The 25,484-nt window shown below is 39.3% G+C and overlaps 1 protein-coding gene across 1 annotated transcript in view; it reads left to right on the top strand.

Moving 5' to 3' along the window:
• Positions 1 to 25,484, top strand: part of psmd2 (proteasome 26S subunit ubiquitin receptor, non-ATPase 2) — a 79,407-nt gene that overhangs the window by 1,224 nt on the left and 52,699 nt on the right. The window contains exons 2-10 of the mRNA XM_043702323.1: positions 10,202 to 10,258; positions 10,645 to 10,809; positions 11,937 to 12,058; positions 13,375 to 13,599; positions 14,689 to 14,847; positions 15,425 to 15,569; positions 18,588 to 18,648; positions 21,481 to 21,627; positions 21,710 to 21,816. Coding sequence (XP_043558258.1) covers positions 10,202 to 10,258; positions 10,645 to 10,809; positions 11,937 to 12,058; positions 13,375 to 13,599; positions 14,689 to 14,847; positions 15,425 to 15,569; positions 18,588 to 18,648; positions 21,481 to 21,627; positions 21,710 to 21,816 — 1,188 coding nt within the window. The remainder of the gene's footprint in view (positions 1 to 10,201; positions 10,259 to 10,644; positions 10,810 to 11,936; positions 12,059 to 13,374; positions 13,600 to 14,688; positions 14,848 to 15,424; positions 15,570 to 18,587; positions 18,649 to 21,480; positions 21,628 to 21,709; positions 21,817 to 25,484) is intronic.

Genomic DNA, 25,484 nt, shown 5'->3' with positions numbered 1-25,484 from the left:
GGAGGGGAGGGAAATATATCCCTGGTGGTGGGGTCCGTTTGGAGGTGGCGGAAATGACGTTGTACATGGAGGTTGGTGGGGTGGTAGGTGAGGACCAGTGGGGTTCTGTCCTGGTGGCGGTTGGAGGGGCAGGGCGGAGGAGCGGGAAGTGGAAGAGATGCGGTGGAGGGCATCGTCAACTACGTCTGGCGGGAAATTGCGGTCCTTGAAGAAGGAGGCCATCTGGGTTGTACAGTTTTGGAACTGGCTTTTTGGCCAACTTCTCCATGCTCCCCATTGACAGAATATTGTAACGCATCCCCACCAATCCCCAGTTCAGAATAGTTTACTCATTTATTGTCACTTGTATTTTTTATGGAAAAGTATTAAGGTTACCAAACCATGGCGCCATCACTTTTATCAATCCTACACAACCACTACCACACACTCATCATAATCCCCTCTCCCCAACATGAATTAGTCTAGAAGCCACACCTGATCTTTTAAATGATTTTAGCGAATCAGAACAGTCTCATAATTGGAAGTTAAGCTGGACAAAGAGGAGACAGCCTCGAAGGACAGAAAGTTTGTCATTCTAGTTGTCGTTTCAGTTTAGACAATCAGTTCAGATTCCTGATGAAGGGCTTTTGCCCGAAACATCAGTTTTCCTGCTCCTCGGATTCTGCCTGACCTGCTGTGCTTTTCCAGCACCATTCTAATTTTGACTGTTATCTCCAGCATCTGCAGTACCCACTTCTGCCTAGTCATTTCAGTTTACCCAAGTTTGGGAATTGTTGCGTTAAGATATGATATGAACTGTATAATGCAGATTTTCATATTGCATAGTTAATGCCAAAATATTATCTAGCTTAAGAACAACTGGGAGTTTGAGTATGAACTTGTCAGATTTGCCTGAAACGTACACATTTTTAAAAAGGCCTCTAAATGCCAACCAAAGCAAGCTTGTCATATTTGCTTTATAGTGTGGTGTCAGAAATTGGCTGTATAATGTAAAACGAGTTTTGGTTCACTACCACAAGTTCTTTCCATTACCATCCTGAATAACAAAATCAACAGTACTTTCCCATAAAATTTTAAAGTTTGTGAATTATACAAAATTTGGCTGTATGGTAAATAGTGAAAATGATAACAGTACGTTGTGGAGATATTTTGAAATCTGAGAAATAGGTTGGCACATGTCAAATAAAGGAGAAAGTGAGGACTGCAGATGCTGGAGATCAGAGCTGAAAATGTGTTGCTGGAAAAGTGCAGCAGGTCAGGCAGCATCCAAGGAGCAGGAGAATCGACTTTTCGGGCATGAGCCCTTCTTCAGGAAGGCAAATAAAGCAAATTTGTGTGAAGTATTATACCTTGAGAGAAACAGCACAGGAACTATACTCAGAATGGGACCACTTTATGGGGGTCAGTAGCAGAGGAACTTCATTTATGCTAAATATTTTGTGCTCATCTGTATGCAATTCTGAGTACCACTCTTGGAAGGATCTGATGGACTTGAGAGGTTTACCAGGTTGATGGAGGGGGCGATCAACTTTGGACTAGTTGAAGAGATCGGAAAAACTAGGTTTGTTCTTCTGAGTGCTGGCTACATTAATGAGAGACCTGATGAATGCTTTTAGCAGTAGGATAAAACAAAGCCTCTGACAGTTAATTGATTATCAAAGATCATAGGCAAAAGGACTAGACAAATTAAAGATTTTTCCCCCAAAGAAGGTAGCTAAGATTCTTGAATGCAGTATCCAAAAATGTCAAATTGGAGTCTATAGGAACGTTCAAAACTTTCTGTACTAATAGAGAAAAAATGGGCAGGTGACGAAATTGGACAGGTTTTGAAAGCAAAATGACATGACTGACAGAATAGCCTTGATTGTATATGACTTTGATTCCTAAATGTGCTGTCTGAACATTGAACTAAATTTCAAGGCAGCACTTATTGACTAGCGTGTAGTCTAAAACTGCCTTAATGCTTTCTCAGTGCTTTTTGTTGCCATTTAAGTGTCATATTTCCTATATCCTCTGCAAGTTTAATAAATTGGTTGCCATGCAAATGAGCTTATCCATAAAACTTTAGCTCTTGAGTAGTTTGAATCTGATGTGCTGATATTATTGACATTTTGAGCTAACTTAAAAACACATTTTGGACTAAAGACGTGAGACCATAAAACACAGGAACAGAAATTAGCCTTTCAGCCCGTCATAGCGTCCTACAGCACGGCCCACATTGGTCCATGCTGACCAAAGTGTCTGTCAGCTCTACTGTGCCATTCAATTAAGGTTATAGTAGGTCTGATAATCCACAACTCTATTTTCCTACCTTTTCCCCATAACACTTGATTCCCTAACTGATTTAAAATCTGTCTACTTCAGTCTTGAAAACACTGAATGATCCAGGTTCAGCAACCCTCTTCCTCTCATCCGTCTTAAATGTATGACCCTTATTCAGAGATAATGCTGTCTGGTCTTAGATTCTTCCACAAGGGGAAACAATTATTCCACATGTACTCCATCAATTCTTTAAGAATCTTTTATGTTTCAGTAAGGTTTCCTCTCAGTCTTCTATATTCCAGTGAGTACAGACTCAATCTATTTAACCTTTTTCATAAGACAGTCCCACTCTACCTGGTAGCAGCCTAGTCAACTTTCTCTGGACTGTCTCTAATGCTGGTATATCTTTCCTGAGATAAGGTACCTAAACCTCTTTACAGTATTCCTGACTGTAGCAAAATTCCCTACTTTTATGCTATATACCCTTTGAAATAAAGGCCACCATTCCATTGACATATTCTTTTTACCTGGTGAAAGTTTTTTGTGCTGGTTTTTTGTGTATCATGGACAAGTATGCCCAAATCCCTCTGTTCTGAGCTTTGTGCAATCTCGTCTGTTTAAATAATATTGAGCTCCTCTATTCCTGCCAAAGTGTATAACCTCTCATTTCTGTCATTATATTCCATTTGTCAAGTTTTTGCCCAGTTCCTTAGCGTGTCTGTATCATGTTGCAAATTCTGTGTCATTCTTACCACTGCCTAGTTCTGTGTCATTGGCAAACTTGGCTATAATACATTCTCTTCCTTCATCCAAGCTGTTAATATGCATTGTAAATAATTGTGGCCTCAGTATTTATCCCTATGACACACCACTAGTTTAGATTAGATTAGATTAGATTAGATTACTTAGTGTGGAAACAGGTCCTCCGGCCCAACAAGTCCACACCGACGCGTAACCCACCCAGACCCACTCCCCTACATTTACCCCTTCACCTAACACTACGGCCAATTTAGGATGGCTAATTCACTTAACCTGCACATTTTTGGACTGTGGGAGGAAACCGGAGGAAACCCACACAGACACTGGGAGAATGTGCAAACTCCAGACAGTCAGTCGCCTGAGGCGGGAATTGAACCCAGGTCTCTGGCGCTGTGAAGCAGCAGTGCTAACCACTGTGCCACCGTGCTGCCCACAATTTTACAAGTTGTCAACCTGAAAATGCCCCCATTATCCCTACTCCTCAACCTATTCTCTACGCATGTCAATATTTTTAAAAATTCATTTGTAAAGCTTGGGTGTCACTGGCTGGCCAGTCATAATGGCCCATCCCTATTTGCCCTTGAGAAGATGATGGTGAGCTGCCTTTTTGATCACCACAAGACACTTGCTGTGGGTTGACCCACAATGTTGGTAGGGAGGGAATTCCAGGATTTTGACTCAATGACTGTGAAGGAATGGTGATATATTTCCAGAGTGGTGAGAGGCTTGGAGGGGAACTTGCAAGTGGTGGTGTTCCCAAATATCTGCTGCCCTTGTCCTTCTAGATTGAAGTGGTCGTGGGTCTGGAAGATGCTGTCTAAGGATCTTTGGTGAATTTCTTATAGATAGTACACACTACTGCTGGTGAACGCCATTGGTGGAGCGATTGAATGTTTGTAGATGTGCCCGTCAAGTGGGTTGCTTTGACTTGGATGGTGTCAAGCTTCTTGATTGTTGTTGGAGCTGCAACCATCCAGGCACGTAGGGAGTATTCCATCACATTCCTGACTTGTGCCTTGCAGATGATGGGTAGACCTTGGGGTGTCAGGAGGTGAGTTACTCGTCGCAATATCCCTAGTTTCTGACCTGCTCTTGTAGCCACTGTGTTTATGTGGTGAGTCCAGCTGAGTAAATGGTAATTCCTAGGATATTGACAGTGGGGGATTCAGTGATGGTAATACCATCGAATATCAAGGGCGTTGGTTAGAGTGTCTCTTATTGGTGATGGTCATTGTTTGGCATTTGTGTGGTGTGAATGTTACTTGCTACTTGTCTGCCCAAGCTTGGATATTGTCCAGATCTTGTTGCATTTGAGCATGGACTCCTTCAGAATCTGAGGAGTTGCGAATGTTGCTGAACACTGTGCAATCATCAGCGAACGTCCCCACTTATCACTTTATGACAGAGGAAAGGTCATTGATGAAGCAACTGAAATTTGTTGGGCCTAGGACACTACCCTGAGGGACTCCTGCAGAGATGTCCTGGAACTGAGATGACTGACCCTCCACAACCACAACCACCTTCCTTTGTGCCAGGTATGACTCTAACCAGTGGAGTGTTTACCCTTGATATCCATTAATTCCAGTGTTGCCAGGGCTCCTTGATGCCTTACGTGGTCAAATGTGGCCTTGATGTCAAGGACTGTCACACTCACCTCACCTCTGGAATTCAGCTGTTTGTCTGTGCTTGAACCAAAGCTGTAATGAGATCAGGAGCTGAGTGATCCTGGCAAAACCCAAACAGTGTGTCGCTGAGCAGGTGCTGCTTGGCAGCAGTGTTGATGACTCCTTCCATCACTTTACTGATGATGAAGTGTAGATTAATGGGTGTTAATTGGCTAGGTTGGATTTGTCCTGCTTTTTGTGTAGAGGACATACCTGGACAATTTTCCACTATGTTGGGTAGATGCCAGTGTTGTAACTGCACTAGAAGAGCTTAGCTAGAGGAGCCACTAGTTCTGGAGCGCATGTCTTCAGTACAATTGCCGGAATGTTTATCAGGGCCCATGGCCTTTGTAGTATCCAGTGACTTCAACCGTTTCTTGATATTGCATGGGGTGAATCGAATTGACTGGAAACTGCTATCTGTGATGGTGGGGACCACTGGAGTAGCCCAAGATGGATATTTCACTCAGCATTTCTGACTGAAGATTGTTGTAAATGCATCAGCCTTATCTTTTGCACTGATGTGCTGGGCTTCTTCATCATTGAATATGGGGGTATTTGTGGAGCTGCCTCCTCCTGTGAGTTGTTTAATTGTCCACTACCATGCACGACTGGATGTGGAAGGACTGCAGAGCTTAGATCTGATCCGTTGGTTGTGAGATTGCTTACCTCTGCCTGTCTCTTGCTGTTTATGCCGTTTGGCACACAAGTAGTTCTGTTTGGTAGCTTCACCAGGTTGACACCTAATTTTTAGGTATGCCTGATGCTGCTACTAGCATGCCCTCCTGCACTCTCAATTGAACCCCTGACTTGATGTTACATAATGGTTGATTTGGGGATATGCAAGACCATGAGGTTGAAGATTGTGCTGGAGTACAGTTCTGCTGCTGTTGATGGTCCACAATGCCTCACGGATGCCCAGTCTTGAGCTACTAGATCGGTTCGAAGTCTGTCCCATGTAGCACTGTGTTAGTACCCCACAACACGATGGAGGTTATTCTCAATGTGAAGGTAACATTTCATCTCCACTTTTATCTATGCTTTCATGGAAAGATGCTTCTGCAGCAGGCAGGTTAATAAGGATGAGATGAAGTATGTTTTTCCACTTGTTGGTTCCTTCACCACCTGCTGCTGACCCAGTTATATCCTTTCAGACCCAACCAGCTCGATCAGTAATGCTGCCACTGAGCCACTCTTGGCGGTGCACATTGAAATCCCCCACCCAGAGTATATTTTGTGCCCTTGCCACCCTCCATGTTTCCTCCAAGTGTTGTTCAACATGGAGGAGTACTGATTCATGAGTTGATGGAGGACGGTGCATGATGACCAGTAAGAGGTTTCCTTGCCTGTGTTTAATCTGAAGCCATGAGACTACTTGGGGTCTGGAGTCAATGTCAAGGATGCTCAGGTAACCTCCCTCCCGACTGTATACCACTGTGCCACCACCTCTGCTAGGTTTGTCCTGTTGGTGGGATAGGACATGTCCAGGGATGGTAATGGTGGCGTCTGTGGTGTAATCTGTAAGGTATGATTCTGTCAGAATCATTATGTCAGGCTATTGCTTGAGACTGTGAGACTGTTCTCCCAATTTTGGCACTAGCCCCCAGATGTTGATAAGGAGGACTTTGCATAGCTGACGGGGTTTTTATGTTTTTGCTGTTTTCCTCTCCGGTTCCCAGGTCAATGCCAGGTGGTCTGTCTGGTTTCATTTCTTTGTTGTGACTTAGAGTCATGGAGATGTACAGCATGGAAATAGACCCTTCAGCCCATTTCATCCATACTGACCAGATATCTGAACTTAATCTAGTCCCACTTGCCAGCACGGGCCCTTATCTCTCCAGACCCTTAACTAAGGAGACCACCGCTGCACACAACACTCCAGGTGTGGTCCTGCCAGTGCCCTGTTTAACTGAAACAGCTTACTTCTACATTCAGTCCGCCTTCAAAAAAACGATTATACCCCATCAGCTCTCCTGATGATTTGTTTGCGATTCATGCCCAGGATCCCTCTGTACTTCAGAGGTCTGGATCTCTGTGTTTAGATAAAGCCCTTTTCTAATTCACACTTTCACACCAAACAGGCAATTTTACATTTGTCCACATTGGACTGCATTGCCAGACTTTCGCCCGTTCACCTAACCTGGGACTTCAGACATTGCCTGTGCCCGCTTCACAAGTGCGAAAGCCAGGCCGTGTCAGTGGCAAACCGAGCCTGTTACTACACAGGCATGTCCCAAGTGAGACATGTTGGCCAGACCAGGTAAGGATGTCTTACAGGAATCAGTGAACCAGATAGGTGTTTCTGACAATTGACAATGGTTTCATTGTCGATTCTTAATTCCAGTTTTTTTAAAATTGAAATCAAATTCCACCATCTGCCGTGATGGGATTCAAACCTGGGCCCCCAGAACATTATTCTGGGTTTCTGAATTAATAGTCGGTTGATAATACCACTAGGCCACCCGTCCCCAGTATACTACCTCCAGCATCTTGGGCTCTTCTGAAGTAGCCTGTGTAGCACCTCATCAAATGCCTTCTGAAAATTCAAATATATCCACTGCTTCCCCTTTATCTATCCTGCTTTGTTACTTCCTCAAAGAAATCTTGTAAATTTGTCAGGCATAATTTTTCCTTCGTGAAGCCAGGTTGACTATATTATGTATTTCTGAATGCTTTGATATTACATCCTTTATAATAGACTTTAACATTTTCTTAGTAACAGTTGTTAAGCTAACTGGCCTGTCGATACCTTTTTATTTGTCTCGTTCCCTCATTAAATGAAGGTGTTGCATTGGCAATTTTCCAATCCTTTGGGACTTTTCCAGAATCTAAGGATTCCTTGAAGATTAATACCAATGTATCCACTACCTCAAAAGCTACTTCCTTTAACATTTAAGGGTGCATCACATCAGGTCCAGGATATTTATCAGTCTTTATAGCCCCATTACTTTCCATAGCACATTTCCTCCAGTGATACCATTGTATTTATTTTCTTTCCTCCTCTTCTCCTTTGGATATTTGGGATGCTGTTAGTCTCTTCTGCTGTTAGTCTCTTCTGCTGTGAAGACTGGGTATTGCATGCACTAGACTTGGCTTTATCCTCTTGCTAATTCATTTTCTCCTCCGGTCCATTTTAAATTGTGTTTCCATCGATGTCTGAATGCTGAAAGTCAGTTAAAACTGAAAATATAAGACATTAATTGTAAATATTCTTTCTCTCCAGATGTTATTTTTTATATCTTTGGCGTGCTCAGCATTACTCTGCATTTTGTTAGAATGTTGTGCAATGTTTTCATTGAACGTCACTCATGTTATAATCTACCCTTTTCATGTGTCCCATAGTAAACTAAATCCAAAGAAGTATAATTTCTACAAAAAAAATCCAAATTGTATTAAGGTGATTAGAGGATTAGATTCCCTACACTGTGAAAACAGGCCCTTTGGCCCAACAAGTCCACACTGATCCTCCAAAGAGTAACCCACCCAGACCCATTTCCCTCTGAGTAATGCACCTAACACTACAGGCAATTTAGAATGGCCAATTCACCTGACCTGCACATCTTTGGACAGTGGAAGGAAACCCGAGCACCCCGAGGAAACCCACGCAGACACAGAGAATATGCAAACTCCACGCAGACAGTTGCCAAGGCTGGAATCAAACATGGGTCCCTGGTGCTGTGAGGCAGCAGTGCTAACCACTGAGCCACCGTGTTGCTCCTTTTTGATTCTAGTAGTTGAAATGATTAATGTATTTGGAGGCTCACTTCTGTGATGTTTCTTTATTTTCCGATAAAAGCAAGGATAATTAGAAATCATACAATCAGCTTAGAGTCCAACAGGTTCATTTAGAAGCACTAGCTTTTGGACGGCTGTTCCTTCATCAACTAGCTGTGGAGCAGGATCATAAGATGCAATTTATAGCAAAAGATTACAGTGTCATGCAACTGAAATGATACATTGAACAAACCTAGATTGCTGTTAAATGTTTCATCTTTTAGAATGGGTTTCAGGTTTCGGTTCATTAATATGTAAATCCCAGAACTTCTATCAAGTCACATTTTCGAGATAACTTAAGGTTTTATTTTAAAAAAGTGACATCTCCACTCAGACAATGCATTAAAGGTGTGGGGTTAGAGTCTGTCTGTATCCCAGTCTTGAGTCAGACTGGTTCTGTTTCTGAAGTAGGAATTTATAAAATGTTACATGGATTGACTGCCTGCAGATTCAATGCAGGATACAGACAGACTCTAACTTCACACTTTAAAGCATTGTCTGAGCTGAGATGTCAACTTTAGTTTTTATAAAAAGAAGGTATCTCGAAAATGTGACTTGAAAGAAGTTCTGGGATTTACATATTAATGAACTGAAACCTGCAACCCATTCTTAGCAGCAATCTGGGTTTGTTCAATATATCATTCAGTTGCATGACACGAATCTTTTGTTATAAATTCTGTGTCTTATGATCCTGCTCTACAGCTACCTGATGAAGCAGTGCTTAAAAAGCTAATGCTTCCAAATAAACCTGTTGGACTATAACCCGGTGTTGTGTGATTTTTAACTTTGTCAACTCAGTCCAAACCCCACACCTCCACGTCAAGGATCATTAGCACATCACTTGTTGTGCTCAGATGTTTACTTCAACCATTGTTGTGGGACATCAGTGCCATGTATTTAAACTGAAGACCGCGAGGTTGTGGGTTGCTACCTCAAACCCTAGAGAACTATGCCATTTTGTGGAGAAAAAAAAAGGATATTTGAATGGCTTTTAAACTTTATTTATAGTCCCAAGAGTACAGTTGTCTTTAGTGTAGTCTTTGTAATACTGATATGCAAGGGCTCATCAGTCTGAGAGATGGTCCAAAATACAAGTCATTGATGTGTAATGTCACAGCTAAACCACATGAGGGAACAAACACTTTTCTCATCCTCAACAGTCATATGACATCATACAAATAATATCACTTTGCACAAGAAGCACGAAAGAAATGTGATCTCTGGCTGGACACCAATCTTAAATGAAAAGGCAGAAGAGACGGGTTAAATTAACATTCAAGAAAAAGACCTTGAGGACCTTTTAGTATTGTGCTATAATGCCTTTTTTGGACAGAGCTTTTCATTGAGATGGGTGGGAGTAAGGAAGGTATAATAAACAAGCAAAAAAGCACATTTAAGCTATTGCAAATTGCAAGTTCGCAGTTGCACAGGCAATATTGTAGAGTGAATACAATATTGCAAATCCATTTAAAGTGGAGCAAGCTCACACCACATTGTAACATTTGTTTTAACTCAGCTCTTCAGAAATGGGATGACAGTTGCTATCTATTCTGTTCTACTAGCATTTAGAATATCTTAAGTAAATACGCTGTAAACGTTATGAAGTTCCACTATGAATTTCGTCTTTCTATCTTAACTGTTTCTTTGAAATACATCCAATGTATGGTCTTTTATATGTCAATTTTACCGCCATGAAAACATTTGCATCCAAGCTCTCCTTTCTTGATTTAATTTCTTTTCAGTCTGACGAAGATAAGCAGCTACAGGACGAGCTAGAGATGCTTGTAGAAAGGCTGAGTGTAAGTCACTTTTACTTTGTCCCCTTTTGCCTCTGTTTGTTCCCTAATAGTGAATTGTATGCCCATTTTTCCAGCTTTAAATGCCTGATGGTAAAGTTTTTAATAACTAACTTTGGAGGCAAGTGTGCAAAGATCTATCATAGTATAATGTTTTGCTGAAATTTGTAAAAAAAAATTCCTTTATTCACCAAGTAATCCTGTTAAATGTTTCTTTGTACTCTGGTTACTATTAAAGTTTTTGATACTTTAATTTCACTGAATTTGTCATGTGTATTTTGCAACTTGAGATAGAAGTCACCTTGAGTAAAAGTATAAGCTATAGTTTAAAATAACACTTGCTATAACTCCCCCTCCTAAACTAGGACAATTTTTTAACTTCTTACTAGGAATCAGACTCAAAACTTTATCGGGCAGCTCTGGAGGAGCTCAGGAGGCAGATTCGTTCATCCACAACGTCCATGACATCTGTCCCTAAACCACTTAAATTCCTTCGACCACATTATGAAAAGCTTAAAGAAATCTATGAAAAAATGCCACCAGGAGAAAATAAGGTAACCCTTTGTGCAATAATGTCACATTTTGTTTGTTGAAATAATATAGAAGATATTTCCAGTGTTTGAGTATCGTGTTTATTGTACTTAAGTGTCACAGGTTGCATGTGTTGTAATTGTCTCCTATGATGTAACCATTTGAAATATAATTTCAAAGCGCAGCATTAAATTAGTTAAGCTTGATCGCCCATGCGATTACATTTTTTGTGATTTTAAATTTGAGAGGTGAATTCACCTATCCTGCTGTGGTCTAGTTAGTCCATCCACAGACTGTCTGAATGCAGTAGTAAAGTAATTCAGATGATACTGCATTTCTCAGTGTTGTAATATATTTGTCCAAAATACTGATCTGATTGCTAACAGTTTACATCATTCTCATTTCTCTCCATTGCTCTTATATCACAGAGATCCTATTCCTACTTTTTCCAGAGCTCAGAATACTCCCTCAAATGCAAAAACACAACTTAAAACTTGTGGAGAAATTCAGTAGTTCTAACAGCAATTGTAGAAGTCAATATTTCACTTATTGTTTTTGTCAGTGCTCAGTTTTGAATGTTTCATAGTAATTTAGCTTAATTATTCCTAAAGCTTTACAATAATATTCAATACTTGAATCTATGGTGGTTTGCTTTTGTTTTGTGTGCATGTAGAATGTTTAGACTTGAGTAAAAGGTGAAGTAGCAGATTTGTAAACCTGAGAAATACTTTAGAAGGGTATGGAGAGGTTAGTGGAGTCAATAACCAGGTAGATGATATAAGCGTGTGGATGAATAGTACCGTCCATGGGATCAATTGCATTAATTGAGCATGCAGTACATGGCGGGAGAAAACATAATTTGGGTTTTTTAAAAAAATAGGGAGTTTAATTCTGATTGTGATTTTGTAATTTCTAAGTTAAACAACATTAAGTGTATCTATGCTTCCTAATACAACCAATGTAGAAATTGTATTAAGGTTCTGTAGAATCTACCTTGTTAGAAATAAAACATTAATACATTATATTCTGTAAATTGAAATAACATTTTCCAAAACTTCTATCCCTCTGTCATTCATGGAACAATTTGAATTATAAATTGCAAAGGAACGTCAGAATGTTAAATAAAGTGGGAGCACTTTTTCTCTTGCAGCGATTTTGTGCTGACATTGTGTCAGTGTTAGCCATGACGATGAGTGGAGACCGGGAATGTCTGAAATATAGGCTTCAGGGATCTCAGGAAGAACTTGCTTCATGGGGACATGAATATGTCAGGTGTGTTTTACCACTGTTGTAAAGGCTACTAATGTATGTTTTTCATGTTGATATTATATATAATTGTTTGTCAAAAAGCATAAATTATTTTGAAAGGTATGTGTTGTATGAATGCAGCTAAACTAATAATTCCAACTTAATTTTAATCTTGTGCAATTAGCTAATGATTTTGGGACAAAACTGTTATTCTGAAAAGTTAAAGTTAAAACAAACTGCTTAATAACAGTGTAACTTGAGATAAATTTCCTCCTGTACATAATTATTATAACCTGATAGGACAAGACTGCTTTGTTTGCTATTTAAATGTTTGTAAATGCATTTTTCTTAAGTCATTATTCACTTGATTTATTGATGTGCAAAATTGCTGTGATATTTGCCTTGTAAACAAAGGACAATCATTCTTCATGATAGATCATAACCAAAATCTTTGGATAATTTGGATGCTGTGAAAATGTGCTACATAAATGTAACTGTTTTAAGAAGGGGAGGGAACTTCAGGATTGAAATTGTTTGAGTTTTCTTTTGCAGGTTACGGGATAAAATGGTAGAGTGTCAATGTTCACATTGCTGACATAAGTACTTAGCCATAGTCCATAAAGAACTGTAGACACATCTCTCCCTTTGAGAAAGGCATTTGATCTTGTACGGTTTCCGGGACACTACTCTGTAAATGATAAGGATAAGGAGGGGTACTGACAATCATCTTTAATTGAGCACTGAGTATTATAAATTATGCTTTAACAATAAATACAAAAATTGGAGCAAATGTATTTTTCAAGTTGGCATATTCTGAAGGAGGGTAGCCTGGGAAGAAAAATAATGTAATTAGGCTGTGTTATTTGCTCATAACTTCAATATTTGTGTAACAGCTTTCTCTTGGCTTCCTTGGCGTTCCTTTCCTTATTTCCCTCTTCCTTGTACTTTTTGTTGCCTGTTTGTTTTCAATCTACTCTTCCTGATGATTCAGTATTTGCCTTGCGTTTGTGCTGTTGATGTCAGATTGTCCAGCCCACAGACATGACATTCATTGAGGATTGTGGGTGGCATAGCAAGTAATATAATCAATTTGACCAGCTGAATTGCAATTGATATTCATATCTCGACAAGCTTTCATGTCATTTTGCTTATTCTCTCTTTTTTAATGCAATTGTATTGGATTTGATGGAAGTCTATTTTCATTAGTGGAAATGTTTGCTTCTTCATGCTATCATTGAACAAGTTTTTTGTTTTGGAAAGGTATATAGTTATTTCTGATAAATGTGGTCAGATGGTTTGCTTGATAAGTGTTTTGGTTTAATGTTGTTTTCTTTTTCTAGGCATCTGGCAGGTGAGGTTGCAAAAGAGTGGCAGGAGTTAGATGAAAATGATAAGGCTCAGCATGAAATACTGCTCACTCTGGTAAAAGAGGTAGTTCCTTATAATATGGCTCATAATGCTGAGCATGAAGCTTGTGACCTCCTCATGGAGATTGAACATCTCAATATGCTGGAAGATTATATCGATGAAAATGCATATTCTAAAGTCTGCTTGTATTTAACAAGGTATGTTGTCATGATTCTGAAACTGTTACAAGATGAATTATCATATTAGTTGTAAGTTATCCTATGTACAGCTTTAGATATACCCTGAATTTGCTCAATATGTTTTAGCTTTTGCCTTATTGGAATGATGATTGATTCTTCAATGGGATCAAAGGTGTTCAAATAAAATTTGTTTCAACATGTTGTATAAAATTTTCACTTGGTACCTTCTATTAATTCTTATGTCCTTCCTGTAAACATTTATCTTATTAATCAGTACAAACTTGTCACTGCCATTCAGCCAATAAGGAGACATCTCAGTTATGTGTGTTGCAGCCCCCTCGTCAATCCTACAACAAATATCTAGAGGGTTTTGAGGCACATTGGTAGTGTCTCTATTTTTTAGCAGACGGCCCAGGTTCAAGCCCCGCCTGCTCCAGAGGTGTGCATTTAATACATTGGAACAGGGTTGTTAAAAATATCTAAAGAAATTCCTGTACCAGACCAAGTTAACTTCTCTACTTCCCAATTGCCAATCAAAGCACTATATTGATCACATGTGACTTGGACTTGGGCACTAATTGTTCGAAGACTCCAATTTGATTATTTCCCCCAATTTCTAGTTTCTTTTCCCTTGCAGATAGCATTTCATCTTGACTTTCTATTTACAATTTATATATCTATGACAAATTATAAACCAAGTGGTTTCTCTCCCAGATCGTTAAGAAATTCAGTTTCATGTGCATATGCAGCTCTCTTTGAATGGATGGATAGGAACTTAAACACAAGAAATCGATGCAGCATATGTTGCATCACTAAATTTTAGGTCAACCCATTAAGAATTGTTTATCTCACACTTTAGGTTTTACCAATTTGTGTTCACTTTTTTGTTGTACTTGATTGTATTACATATACCATCATTATTTCTTTTATAAATTGAACATGTTTGTGTAAAGAATGTACTGAAATTTTTTGTTACAAATTATACGGTCTTTTACTGAGTTTGCAAAATGAGACCTTGTGGTTGAATATTTGAACTTTGAACATGGTTTTTTTTGTGTATTGATTTCAAACTTGTCCTTCAAGTAGCTTTTTTCTTCAATTTTTTAGCTGCGTCAGTTATGTTCCTGAACCAGAGAATTCAGCATTGCTTCGATGTGCTCTTAGTATATTCCGAAAATTCAATCGCTACCCTGAGGCTCTGCGTCTTGCACTGATGTTAAATGACATGGAATTAGTTGAAGATATTTTTACTTCCTGTAAAGATGTGTATGTTATTTTAAATCCGTTTATGTTTGATTAATTATTAAAGTGTGGATGGTTGTATATAAACTGGGAAGTTGCACTTTTCACTGTCAGCTGATCCTTTCTCTATTAACAAATTTGTTTATATTTTCCTTTTCACTTTAAAAGTACTCATTTTTGATAAGCTATGATTCTCTACGTTTGTATTTTTCAAGTATTTTATCCTAATGACTTTACTTTTTCATGTTGATTATAATTGAGTAATACGCCATCTGCCATTTCTCCACCAATTTTCCAACTATCCAAATCCTGCTGTATCCTTTTATAAATTTTCCCACTGTCCACAACTCCATCAATTTTTGTGTTGTACTTACCAATCGCACCAACTATATTTTCATCCAAATCATTTAAACATTGTATAAACAACAGAGATCCTAATACTGATGCTTGTTGGAGCACCACTAGTCACAAACCTCCAGTCAGAAACACGCCCCTCCACAATCCTCTGTACTTTCTATGATCAAGTTAATTTTGTATCCAACTTGTCCACTCGTAATGAATCTTGTGTAGTTTAATATTGTTCATTTATCTTGATTTACAGTGTTATTCAAAAGCAGGTAGCATTTATGTTGGGTCGCCATGGTGTGTTCTTAGAGCTAAATGAGGATGTGGAGGACTATGAAGATCTGACAGAGATAATGTCAAATGTTCAATTGAACAGCAACTTCTTGGCCCTTGCACGAGAGGTAAACCACATTTTAATTTGGCAAATGCATCTATTTAAAATCTGATGTCAAAAATAAGTTCTGCAGTGTCTTTAATTGGTGCCATGTTGAACTTAAACAAATGTGAAATATTAAATCCTTGTAGAAAACATTTTCTCCTTGTGGAGCTACAGTTTGACAGAAAAGCAGTTACTGTATTGTGGCTGACGTCCAACTGACTTTGATGTAGTGTGCATGCAAGACTGAATCATTTAATTGATGGTATATGGTGATAGCTGCGAAGTTGAGGGTTATTTGGATAAAGTGCCGAAGACCTTTTAAAGAGAATAGTGAATTACAGTACCATGAATGAGTGTGCTGACAGTGAGGGGCCCTGGTCAATGAATGCTAATCTCTCAATTAAGGAGGAAATTCACAGGCAAGCCCTTAGAAACTTGCTATGTAGTTAGATGCAGTGATGGATAAGAGAAATCATAAACATCTGTGGTGGACTGAACTGCAGTTACCTTTATTGAAAAGATTGTTCCTCAGTGATGTGCAAGCCTTCCACATCTTTACAAAAGATGAGGCTGAAGTATTTGCCTAAGTGGATGACCTATCTGTCACTCCTCTTAAACACTCCAACATCATAGATGCCAGTGAACTAATTTGATTTGCTTCATGTGTTATCAGAAATAGCTGAATGTGCTACAAAGGTAACATTCCAACAATGGTGCTGACCCATTAGTCTAGTCTCATTCATCTGCAGATTGATAGAAAGGGTTGCTGTCGGTGCTATCAAGCAACACTTAATTAACATTTGCCTGCTCGCTAGCTCTCAGTTTGGATTTCACTGGAGCCACTCAGCTCCTAACTTCATTACAGCATTGGTCCAAACATGGACAAAAGAGCTGAACCTCAAGTGGTGGAATGAAAATGACTATCCTTGATGTCAAGGGAGCATTTGACTGATTGTGACACCAAAGGCTTCTGGCAAAACTGAGGTCAGTGTGAATGGAGGGAGAAGACCTTCTGGTTGGACTCAAACATAGTACAAAGGATGATGGTTGTGGTTGTTGAAGGTCAATTTCTTCAGTCTCAGGACAAAGCCACAGGAGTTTCAACTATTCCTATATCGTAAGATCAGAAGTGAGTATATTCACTAATTGCATAATGTTCAGCACTATTTATAATCTCTCATATACTGAAATAGTCCATATAAGTATGTGGCAAAACCATGATAACATTCAGATTTGGACTGATGAATGATAAGTTGCTTTTGTGCCCATAAGTGCCAGGCAGAGATGACCTTCAACAGACAAATCAAAGGCTGGAAATTCTGGAGCAAGTAACTCATCTTATGACTCTCAATAGTGTTTCACCATCTGCAAAATACAAGAAAAGAGTTTAATTGAATGCCACTCTGTTTGTCTGGGTGGGTGTGTTTCCAACATCACAAGAAGCTCTACACCATCTAGACCAAAGCCCATTTAATTATCAGTCTGTTCACCACCATTGCACTGTAGCAACTCATCAAGGCTCCTTAGGCGACATCTTCCAAGCCTCTAACTTCTCCCACCAAATAGGAAAAGATCAAATATGTATGCGAATACTACTTACAAGTTGCCCTCCAAATCATACCATTTGACTTTGAACTCTATCGCCATTCTTTCATTGCTGTGGGGTAAACATCCTGGAAATCCTCCCTAATGGCACTGTGGGTGTACCTACACCAGTGCAGTGATTACAACTCAAGGTGGTGGCTCCTTCTCAAAGAAGCAGGAAAAGAAGGAAAGTACCAATTGCATCTTGTGAATTGTGTACATTGTTGCCAGTGTTGTGAAGGATGTGAATGTTGAAAATGTTGACGGGGCACCAATCAACATTATCTGCTTTGTCTCAAATGATGCATTCATCTAGACAAGTGGAAAGCATCTTATCGCACTCTTAACTTGTGCTTTACAGTTGATGGACGGGTTTTGTGCAGTCTGGAGGTGAGTTACTTACTGGAGAATTCCAACCTTTGATTTGATTTTGCAGCCACAACATTTGCATGGCTGCTCCCATTCAGTTTTTTTTGTCACTAGTAACCTAGCAGGGTGATGGTAATGAGAAATCAAGTGGTGGTAATGCCATTGAATGTCCTGGAGCAATGGTTCAATTCTCACTTGTTGGAGATGGTTGTTGCCTGGCATTGTGTATGGATATTATTTGTTGCTTATCAGCTGTCCAGGTCTCAGTATTTGAGGAGTCATGAATGTTGCTGCATTTTGTCAGTCATCAATGATTATCTCCATCTCTGATCCTATAATCATGGAAGGCCCAGAGAAATCCTACAATGATGTCATGCATCTGAGCTGATTGAACTCCAACCAAATTCCTTTGTGCTTGAAGTCTCCAGTGAATGGAAAGTTTTCTCTCCACCCTGATTCCTGTTGACTCCAGTCTTGCTAGAGCCCTTTGATGCCCAGTCTGTCAAATGTTGTCACTACAATGATCGATTATTCTTTAGTCAGAAGCTGCTTGGTGAACAACTTCACATCTAGAAAGGTCTCATGTTAGGCTTATGGCCACTTGATTGAGAGTGCCTAGCAAGACTCTGTTTTAATTGTGTGGTTATACATGTCAACAATTGCTTGATTTTTACAGTGTTTACCGTAGAAAAGTACTGTAAGACACTTCACTGTGATATCAAGAAAAATTTTCCCTGACCCAAAACAGGAAGGTTAGAAAAAAGGGCCAAAAGTCTTAGAACCTTAAAGATTGTTGGAAAGGTAGAGGGAGCCAGTTTGACTATGGAGTTGATATGAGTGTTTGAGTGTCAAGTATATGTGAAGGCTGAAGGTAGAGTCACAACAGTGGAGTGAAAAGATGAAGTTCGCACAAGGTGCACGTATTTTAGCAGATGCTAAAAGAGGTTAAAGATGGGGAATGGTCAGGTGAAAATTATATCAGGAAAAGAGGAAACAGTACTGGGTAAGAATCCAAGAGAGAAGCTGCAATTTATGAACATTTAAAATTATAAATTAAGACATGAGGAAATATTTATTTTCTCCCCAGTTGGACATTATGGAGCCTAAAGTGCCAGAGGACATATACAAAACACATTTAGAGAACAACCGTAAGTTCTATCAGTTTTGAAACTGGAATATTATAATCTTGACAATTTTTATTTCTATTAGTATAGGTTTGCATGTTTGTAAATCTGTAAAAGTTCAGCTGCTATCATGAATTATAAGAGTAAACTTGAAGTAATTTTGTCAATGTTGAATCTCGATATTTTTGTGCAATCTGTTTCTTGTGATGTTCTGTATCTGTGAAAAGTGCCATGACTAAAACAGGAGATGTGCTTTGTGTTCTATAGCCCCACAACTCCATATGTCACAAAATCAATATACTTGTTTTATCTTGTTCCTGATTTGGCTAATTGTATGCTTTCTCTGTTTTAGGGTTGGAATAAAAAGATCCACACACCACGTCACTTTAATAAACACAAAATTATTGATCTATTATTAAACAGGACTTTGGGCTCTTGTTAATGTTCTACTTTTGGACCAAATTGCCCAGGTTCAAAGCCCACCTGTTTCAAAGATGTGCCATAACACCCCTGTACAAGTTAGTCAAAAATACCTCACCATTGTTTTGTATGGCTGCAACATAATTTCAGTGCCCTTACACTCTAGTTCTCTAGATATCAATGCTAGCATTCCATTTAGCTCTCTGATTATTTTCTGCGCCTGTTTGTCTTCTCTTGAAAGAAATAATACAACTACTACTTCGAAATATTTTTTAAAATATGAATGACAAAAGTGCTTGCAAATGCCAAATAATATCATTTGCTTACATAGGTTTCTAACAAAACAACATATAATTTGAACAAATACAAAACCTGGAAACAGTGTAAATTAATTTGTTAGCATATTTTATCTCAGTGAGTCAATACTTGAACAGCTTCCACAAAAAAACATTTTTGTTTCTGTCAAATTAAGAAAGGTATGTGCACATTACATTCACAGGTATATGTATTGTAAATAACTTTTGCTATTTTCAGCTTCATCCATTGGGTTAGGTTTAATTTGTCCATAAGAAACATGCATGATAACTATCTGGAGGTCAAAAAATCCTATTGGGAAAGAAAAGTATTCATATAACAGATTTTATTTTGCTGGCAGGAACTATGTCTTTCTTGCTGCCAGTTGCAGTACAGTAATTAAGTTTAGTATAACCTTTAATGCTTGATCTTGTGTAAAATTCCATTAATATTTCCATCTTCATTACAATGGCCAAAGTGCACACTGTTGCCTTGATTTTCAGACAGTTTCCAGCAAAAATGCCAAATAGGTGACCCTGTTCTTTACCCAGCAAACTAGTGTCCTATTCATTTAATTCATCCCAGCCCCACTCGCAATGTCGTTGTCAGCAATATATCAAATGACACTTGCTTATCAATAACCTGCTGTATATTGTATGTTACAAAAGGACACTATTGTGCTTGTATGTGAAGTTGTCCTGACTTAATAGTCTGCAGACATTGGATTTAGAAACAAAAGATATTAATTTGAGCAAGGTACTGGAAGATCACTAGTGTTTGGAACATTCATACATCAACAGCTGGTCCTTAGTATGAAGAAAAGCAAATATTTGAATATAAGGGTGAAATCTTGGAATAGTTGTTGGGACCTTTTGCAAGTTGTTTACTCCATTACTACTGAGTTTTGAGAAGATTTGTTTGTAGCTCAGGTTGAGATTCTGGATGTAGGTTTGCACGCTGAACCTTCCAGCTCAGCGAACAAACTTACTCCATTACTAGTGGTGTATGTAGGAGTATTGTAGTGTGCTTCAGAAATAAATGTGACTAATAAAGCTAAATTTTACAGTTGGTATAACAAAACAAAAATGCAAGAGAAACGCGGGAGGTCTATCAGCATTTGAGGAGAGAGAAGTAGAGTTAACATTTTAGGTCTAGTCTGTTCCAAAGAAGAGAAACATAGTTTTTGTTTGAGAGAGAAAAACAAAAATTGCTGGAAAAGTTCCAGTCTGGCAGCATCTATAGAGAGAGGTTTTACTCTTTACTTCCTCCCCCGATTCTTCTGCATAAAAAACTACTTTTCTGTTCTGATGAGAAGTCATAGGACTCGAAACGTTAACTGATTTCTGTCCACAGGTGCTGCTTGACCTGAGCTTTTCCAGCAATTTTAGTTTTTGATTCTAATTTCCAGCATCCACAGGTCTTTGGGTTTTTATTTACTGTTTCACTCCACTGCTGCTGCCGACCTGCTGTGTTCTTCCAGCATTTGTTTTTATTTCAGATTTCTGGCATTGGCAATATTTAGCTTTTATTTTAACAGAACATTATAGCGCAGTACAGGCCCTTCGGCCCTCGCTGTTGTGCCAACCTGTGGAACCAATCTGAAGCCATCTAGCCTACACTATTCCATTCTCATCTGTATGCCTATACAATGACCATTTAAATGCCCTTAAAGTTGGTGACTCTACTACTATTGCTGGCAGTGCGTTCCATGTCCCTACTACTGAGTAGAGAAACTACCTCTGGCATCTGTCCAATATCTATCACCCCTCAATTTAAAGCTATGTCCCCTCGTGCTAGCCATCACCATCCAAGGGAAAAGGCTCTCACTGTCCAACCTATCTAACCCTCTGATTATCTTATGTTGCAATTAAGTCACACCTCAGCCTTCTCTGTAATGAAAACAACTTCAAGTCCCTCAGCCTTTCCTTGAACAACCTTCTCTCCATACCAGGCAACATCCTAGTAAATCTCCTCTGAGCCCTTTCCAAAGCTTCTACATCCTTCCAATAATGCGGTGACCAAAACTGTATGCAATACTCCAAATGTGGCCACACCAGAGTTTTGTGCAGCTGCAGCATGATCTCATGGTTCCGAAACTCAGGGCTACTTTAAAATTAAAGCAAAAGTTTGCTTTTGTTATAGGTTTTGGCAGCACTGGCTCCCAGATTGATTCTGCTCGTATGAACCTTGCTTCTTCATTTGTCAATGGTTTCGTAAATGCTGCATTTGGACAAGATAAACTGTTGACAGAAGATGGTAATAAATGGCTGTACAAAAATAAAGACCATGGTGAGTATCGTGTGAAAGCTGTTAAAATCCCAAGTATGATGTGCTGGCGGTGTGACTGATGTATTTTACTCTTTATTTTCAGGCATGCTAAGTGCTGCAGCTTCATTGGGAATGATACTACTTTGGGATGTTGATGGTGGTTTAACGCAAATTGACAAGTATTTGTATTCTTCAGAAGACTACATTAAGGTGATTCATATATTCCAAATATATTTTATTTTTTTAAACTTATTTGATTGGTTCACTTATTTTGCTTTTTCACAGTTGGTAAGTGTTGACATCAGTGTTTTTAAAAATTGTCCACTTTAATGCAGTTCTGCTAATGGTTAACTGATCTATTCACGAACATTAACTTATGTACTGGTATTTCCTATTTAGGGTGTTTCAAAAAAGATGATGATCAGGTATACTACTGTCCTGAAGGAATTAAGTTGTTTGATTATGCCACCAATATTGCTTGCATTGTTATTAGTATGGTGGTTCTATACTAATTGAATTGTTTCTTTCTCAAATTTGTTAACATTCCTAATTTTCAGTCCCACCACATTGCTTTGGGAGATGTTTTCTTCCAAATCCATGGATAATTTACATTTTCAATGAATCTGCTTTATGTATCTATATGTTTAATGTCCTAAAGTTCCCAGATGTTGTAGCCAATTATGATAGGGTTATAGATTTCTTCCTGATCATGTTTTGATTAGAAAGGTTTTGCATTTGAAATTTGTGAATAAAGTGAATGTTTTTAGAAGAACAGTTAGGAGTATAATCAAATAATTTTAATTATTTTTTAAAACAATTAAATTGTGCTTCCATCACTGTTTGTAAACTTGTATACTTGCTGGTTTAGCTAGAAACTAAAATGAACAAAATGCCATGTTGAAAGTTTTAATGCCACAATGATTGAAATGATTTTTAATGCACTTGTTGATAAGTATTAACAATGCAGATGCAGTGTTCTGTTTTGGTTTTGATCTTCATATTCTAGATCAAGATTCACTTAAGATCAGTTTTCAAGCCTCTTGAGCACACTAAAAATTATCCATTTTTTGGATCAAAACATTTTCTGAATGGGATCTGTAAACATTTTAGATATAATCTTTGGATAACTGCTAGAATAGTGAATATGAAACAAATATATTTAAGTTCTGATATAGTTTCTCCAGCTACTTTTATTCAAGTTGAATTCCTTTTTTTATTTTGTGGGATATTAGCATCATAGACTGCTATTGAGCAGTATCACTGATGCTTAGTTTGGGTTTTGGCAGGGTCATTGAGCTTCTGATGTCATTGCAACCTCTGTCTTAATCTGAACAAAAGAACTCAACTCCACAGGTGAGATGACAGTGATAGTCTTTGATATCAAGGCAGTATTTAACAGAATATGATACTGAGAAACCCTGGCACAGGTGAGTTGAACGGAATTTCTCTGCTGGTTGGATTCATACCCAGGGCAAAGGAAGATGGTTGTGTAGTTCAAGGTTCTTCATCTCAGTTTCAGGACATCTCTGTAGGAGAACCTTAGAAATATTCAAGGCTGAAGCATCTTCAGCTGCTTCTCTCCATCATGACGTCAGAAGTTGCAATATTCACTCTTGGATGATTGCACGTATTTAGTACCATTTATTACTCCTCAGATACTGAATTAACCATCTCTATATTTAGCTTGTTCTACGTCTTGGACGTCCAAGCTCAGACTAGTAAATAGTAGCATTCGAGAGACAAGTGCTATACAATAACTATCTCAAACGTGAGAGAATCTAACTATCTCCCGTTAATGTTCAATGGTATTACCCGCACTAAGTCCCCCATTTTCAATATCTGGGGTTTACCATTGACCAGAAATGGAACTGGACCACTCAGATAATTATGGTAACTTCAAGAGCAGGTCAGAGGCTAGGAATTCTGTAGCATGTAACCTTTTAGCCTGTCTACAACATACAAGATACAAGTCAGAATCTTGATGAAATATGCTCGCATGTCCCTTAAAAGGCTTGATATGATCCAGGACAAAATGGACTGTTTGAAAGACATCCCATCTACCATGTCCAACTTTCACTCCACCACCAACTCGTGGTGACAGTAATGTGTGCTGTCTAGAAGTTGTACAGTAGCAGTTCACCAAGGCATCTTCAGTTTCCAAAACCATGATGACTGCCTCCTAAAGAGACAAAAGCAAAAGATGCACAAAGGAACCACCTGCAAGTTCCCATCGACATCTCTTATGATCCAGACATAGCCCGATCTTTGCAGCAAATGTTAGTTGCTGGAAGAACTCCGGCTCAGAGTTGATGATCTTGACTCTGAGCTTCAAACATTGTGGCACACCCGAGAGGGGGAGAGCCTCCTGTTCGCTTTGTTTCAGGAGGCAGTCACACCTGGGAGATTAAGTAATTCTCATTCAGTTAGTGATCAGGGACATCAAAGTGTGACTGTAAGTGAGGCCTCTAGGGGGAACCTGAGTTCAGGAGTGCAGGAGCCTCAGCCCTTGACCTTGTCCAACAGGTATGAGATTCTTGCTCCCTGTACGGATGAGGAAAAGGACTGTGGACAGGATAAGCCAGCTGACCACAGCACCATGGTGCAGAAGGCCAATCAAGAGGGGGGAGCAAAAAGACAAGTAGTTGTTATAGGGGATTCTATAATTAGGGGGACAGATAGTATCCTATGCAAGCCGGATCGGGAATCTCGTATGGTGTGTTGCCTGCCCGGTGCCAGGGTGCAGGACGTCTCCGACCAGCTTGAAAGGATATTGGAGCGGGAGTGGGAGGATCCAGTTATTGTGGTCTATGTTAGGACTAACAACATAGGCAAAGCTAGGGCGGAGGACCTGTTTGGGGACTATCAAGCACTAGGAAGGAAATTGAAGTACAGGTCCTCAAGGGTCATAATCTCCAGATTACTGCCCGAGCCACGTGCCAATTGGCATAGGGATAAGAAAATTAGGGAAGTAAACATGTGGCTAAGGGATTGGTGTGGGAAAGAGGGATTCCACTTCATGGGGCATTGGCATCAGTTTTGGAACCGGGGTGGATCTGTACGGACGGTCTCCACCTGAACTGATCTGGTACCAGTGTTCTAGCGAAGAGGATAAATAGGGTGATCAGTAGGACTTTAAACTTCTGAGTTGGGGGGAAGGGAAAGTGAAAGCGACAGGGAGTATGGAGTTAAATGGAAAGATAAGCAGGAGGATAACATGTATGCAGGTGGATTTAAGCTTGAGGCAGACTAGGAATGCAACAAAAAGGAAGGATAACTTAGGACATCTTATGACTTCCAATATCTCTAATGATAAGAAAGTTAGCATTAAGGCAATTTACCTGAATGCTCGTAGCATTCGTAATAAAGTAGATGAACTAACAGCACAGATCTTCGTGAATGATTATGATGTGGTAGGCATCACAGAGACATGCCTGCAGGAGGTTCAGGACTGGCAGTTAAACATCCAAGGATTTATAACTTATCGAAAAGACAGGGAGGTGGGCAGAGGGGGCGGGGTGGCCTTGTTAGTTAAGAACAAAATTAAATCTATGGCACTGAATGACATAGGGTCGGATGATGTGGAGTCTGTGTGGGTGGAATTGAGGAACCACAAAGGCAAAAAAAACCATAATGGGAGTTATGTACAGACACCTAACAGTGGTCAGGAGCAGGGGCGCAACATGTACCGGGAAATAGAGAAGGTATGTCAGAAAGGCAAGGTCACGGTGATCATGGGGGACTTCAATATGCAGGTGGATTGGGTAAGTAATGTAGCCAGTGGATCCAAAGAAAAGGAATTCTTGGAATGCTTACAGAATGGCTTTTTGGAACAGCTTGTCATGGAGCCCACAAGGGAGCAGGCTATTCTGGACCTAGTG

The sequence above is a fragment of the Chiloscyllium plagiosum genome, chromosome 13 (genome assembly GCF_004010195.1).
Source record: "Chiloscyllium plagiosum isolate BGI_BamShark_2017 chromosome 13, ASM401019v2, whole genome shotgun sequence".
NCBI lineage: Eukaryota > Metazoa > Chordata > Chondrichthyes > Orectolobiformes > Hemiscylliidae > Chiloscyllium > Chiloscyllium plagiosum.
The sequence above is the reverse complement of the archived record's forward strand: the minus strand, read 5'-3'. Positions and strand labels throughout refer to the sequence as shown.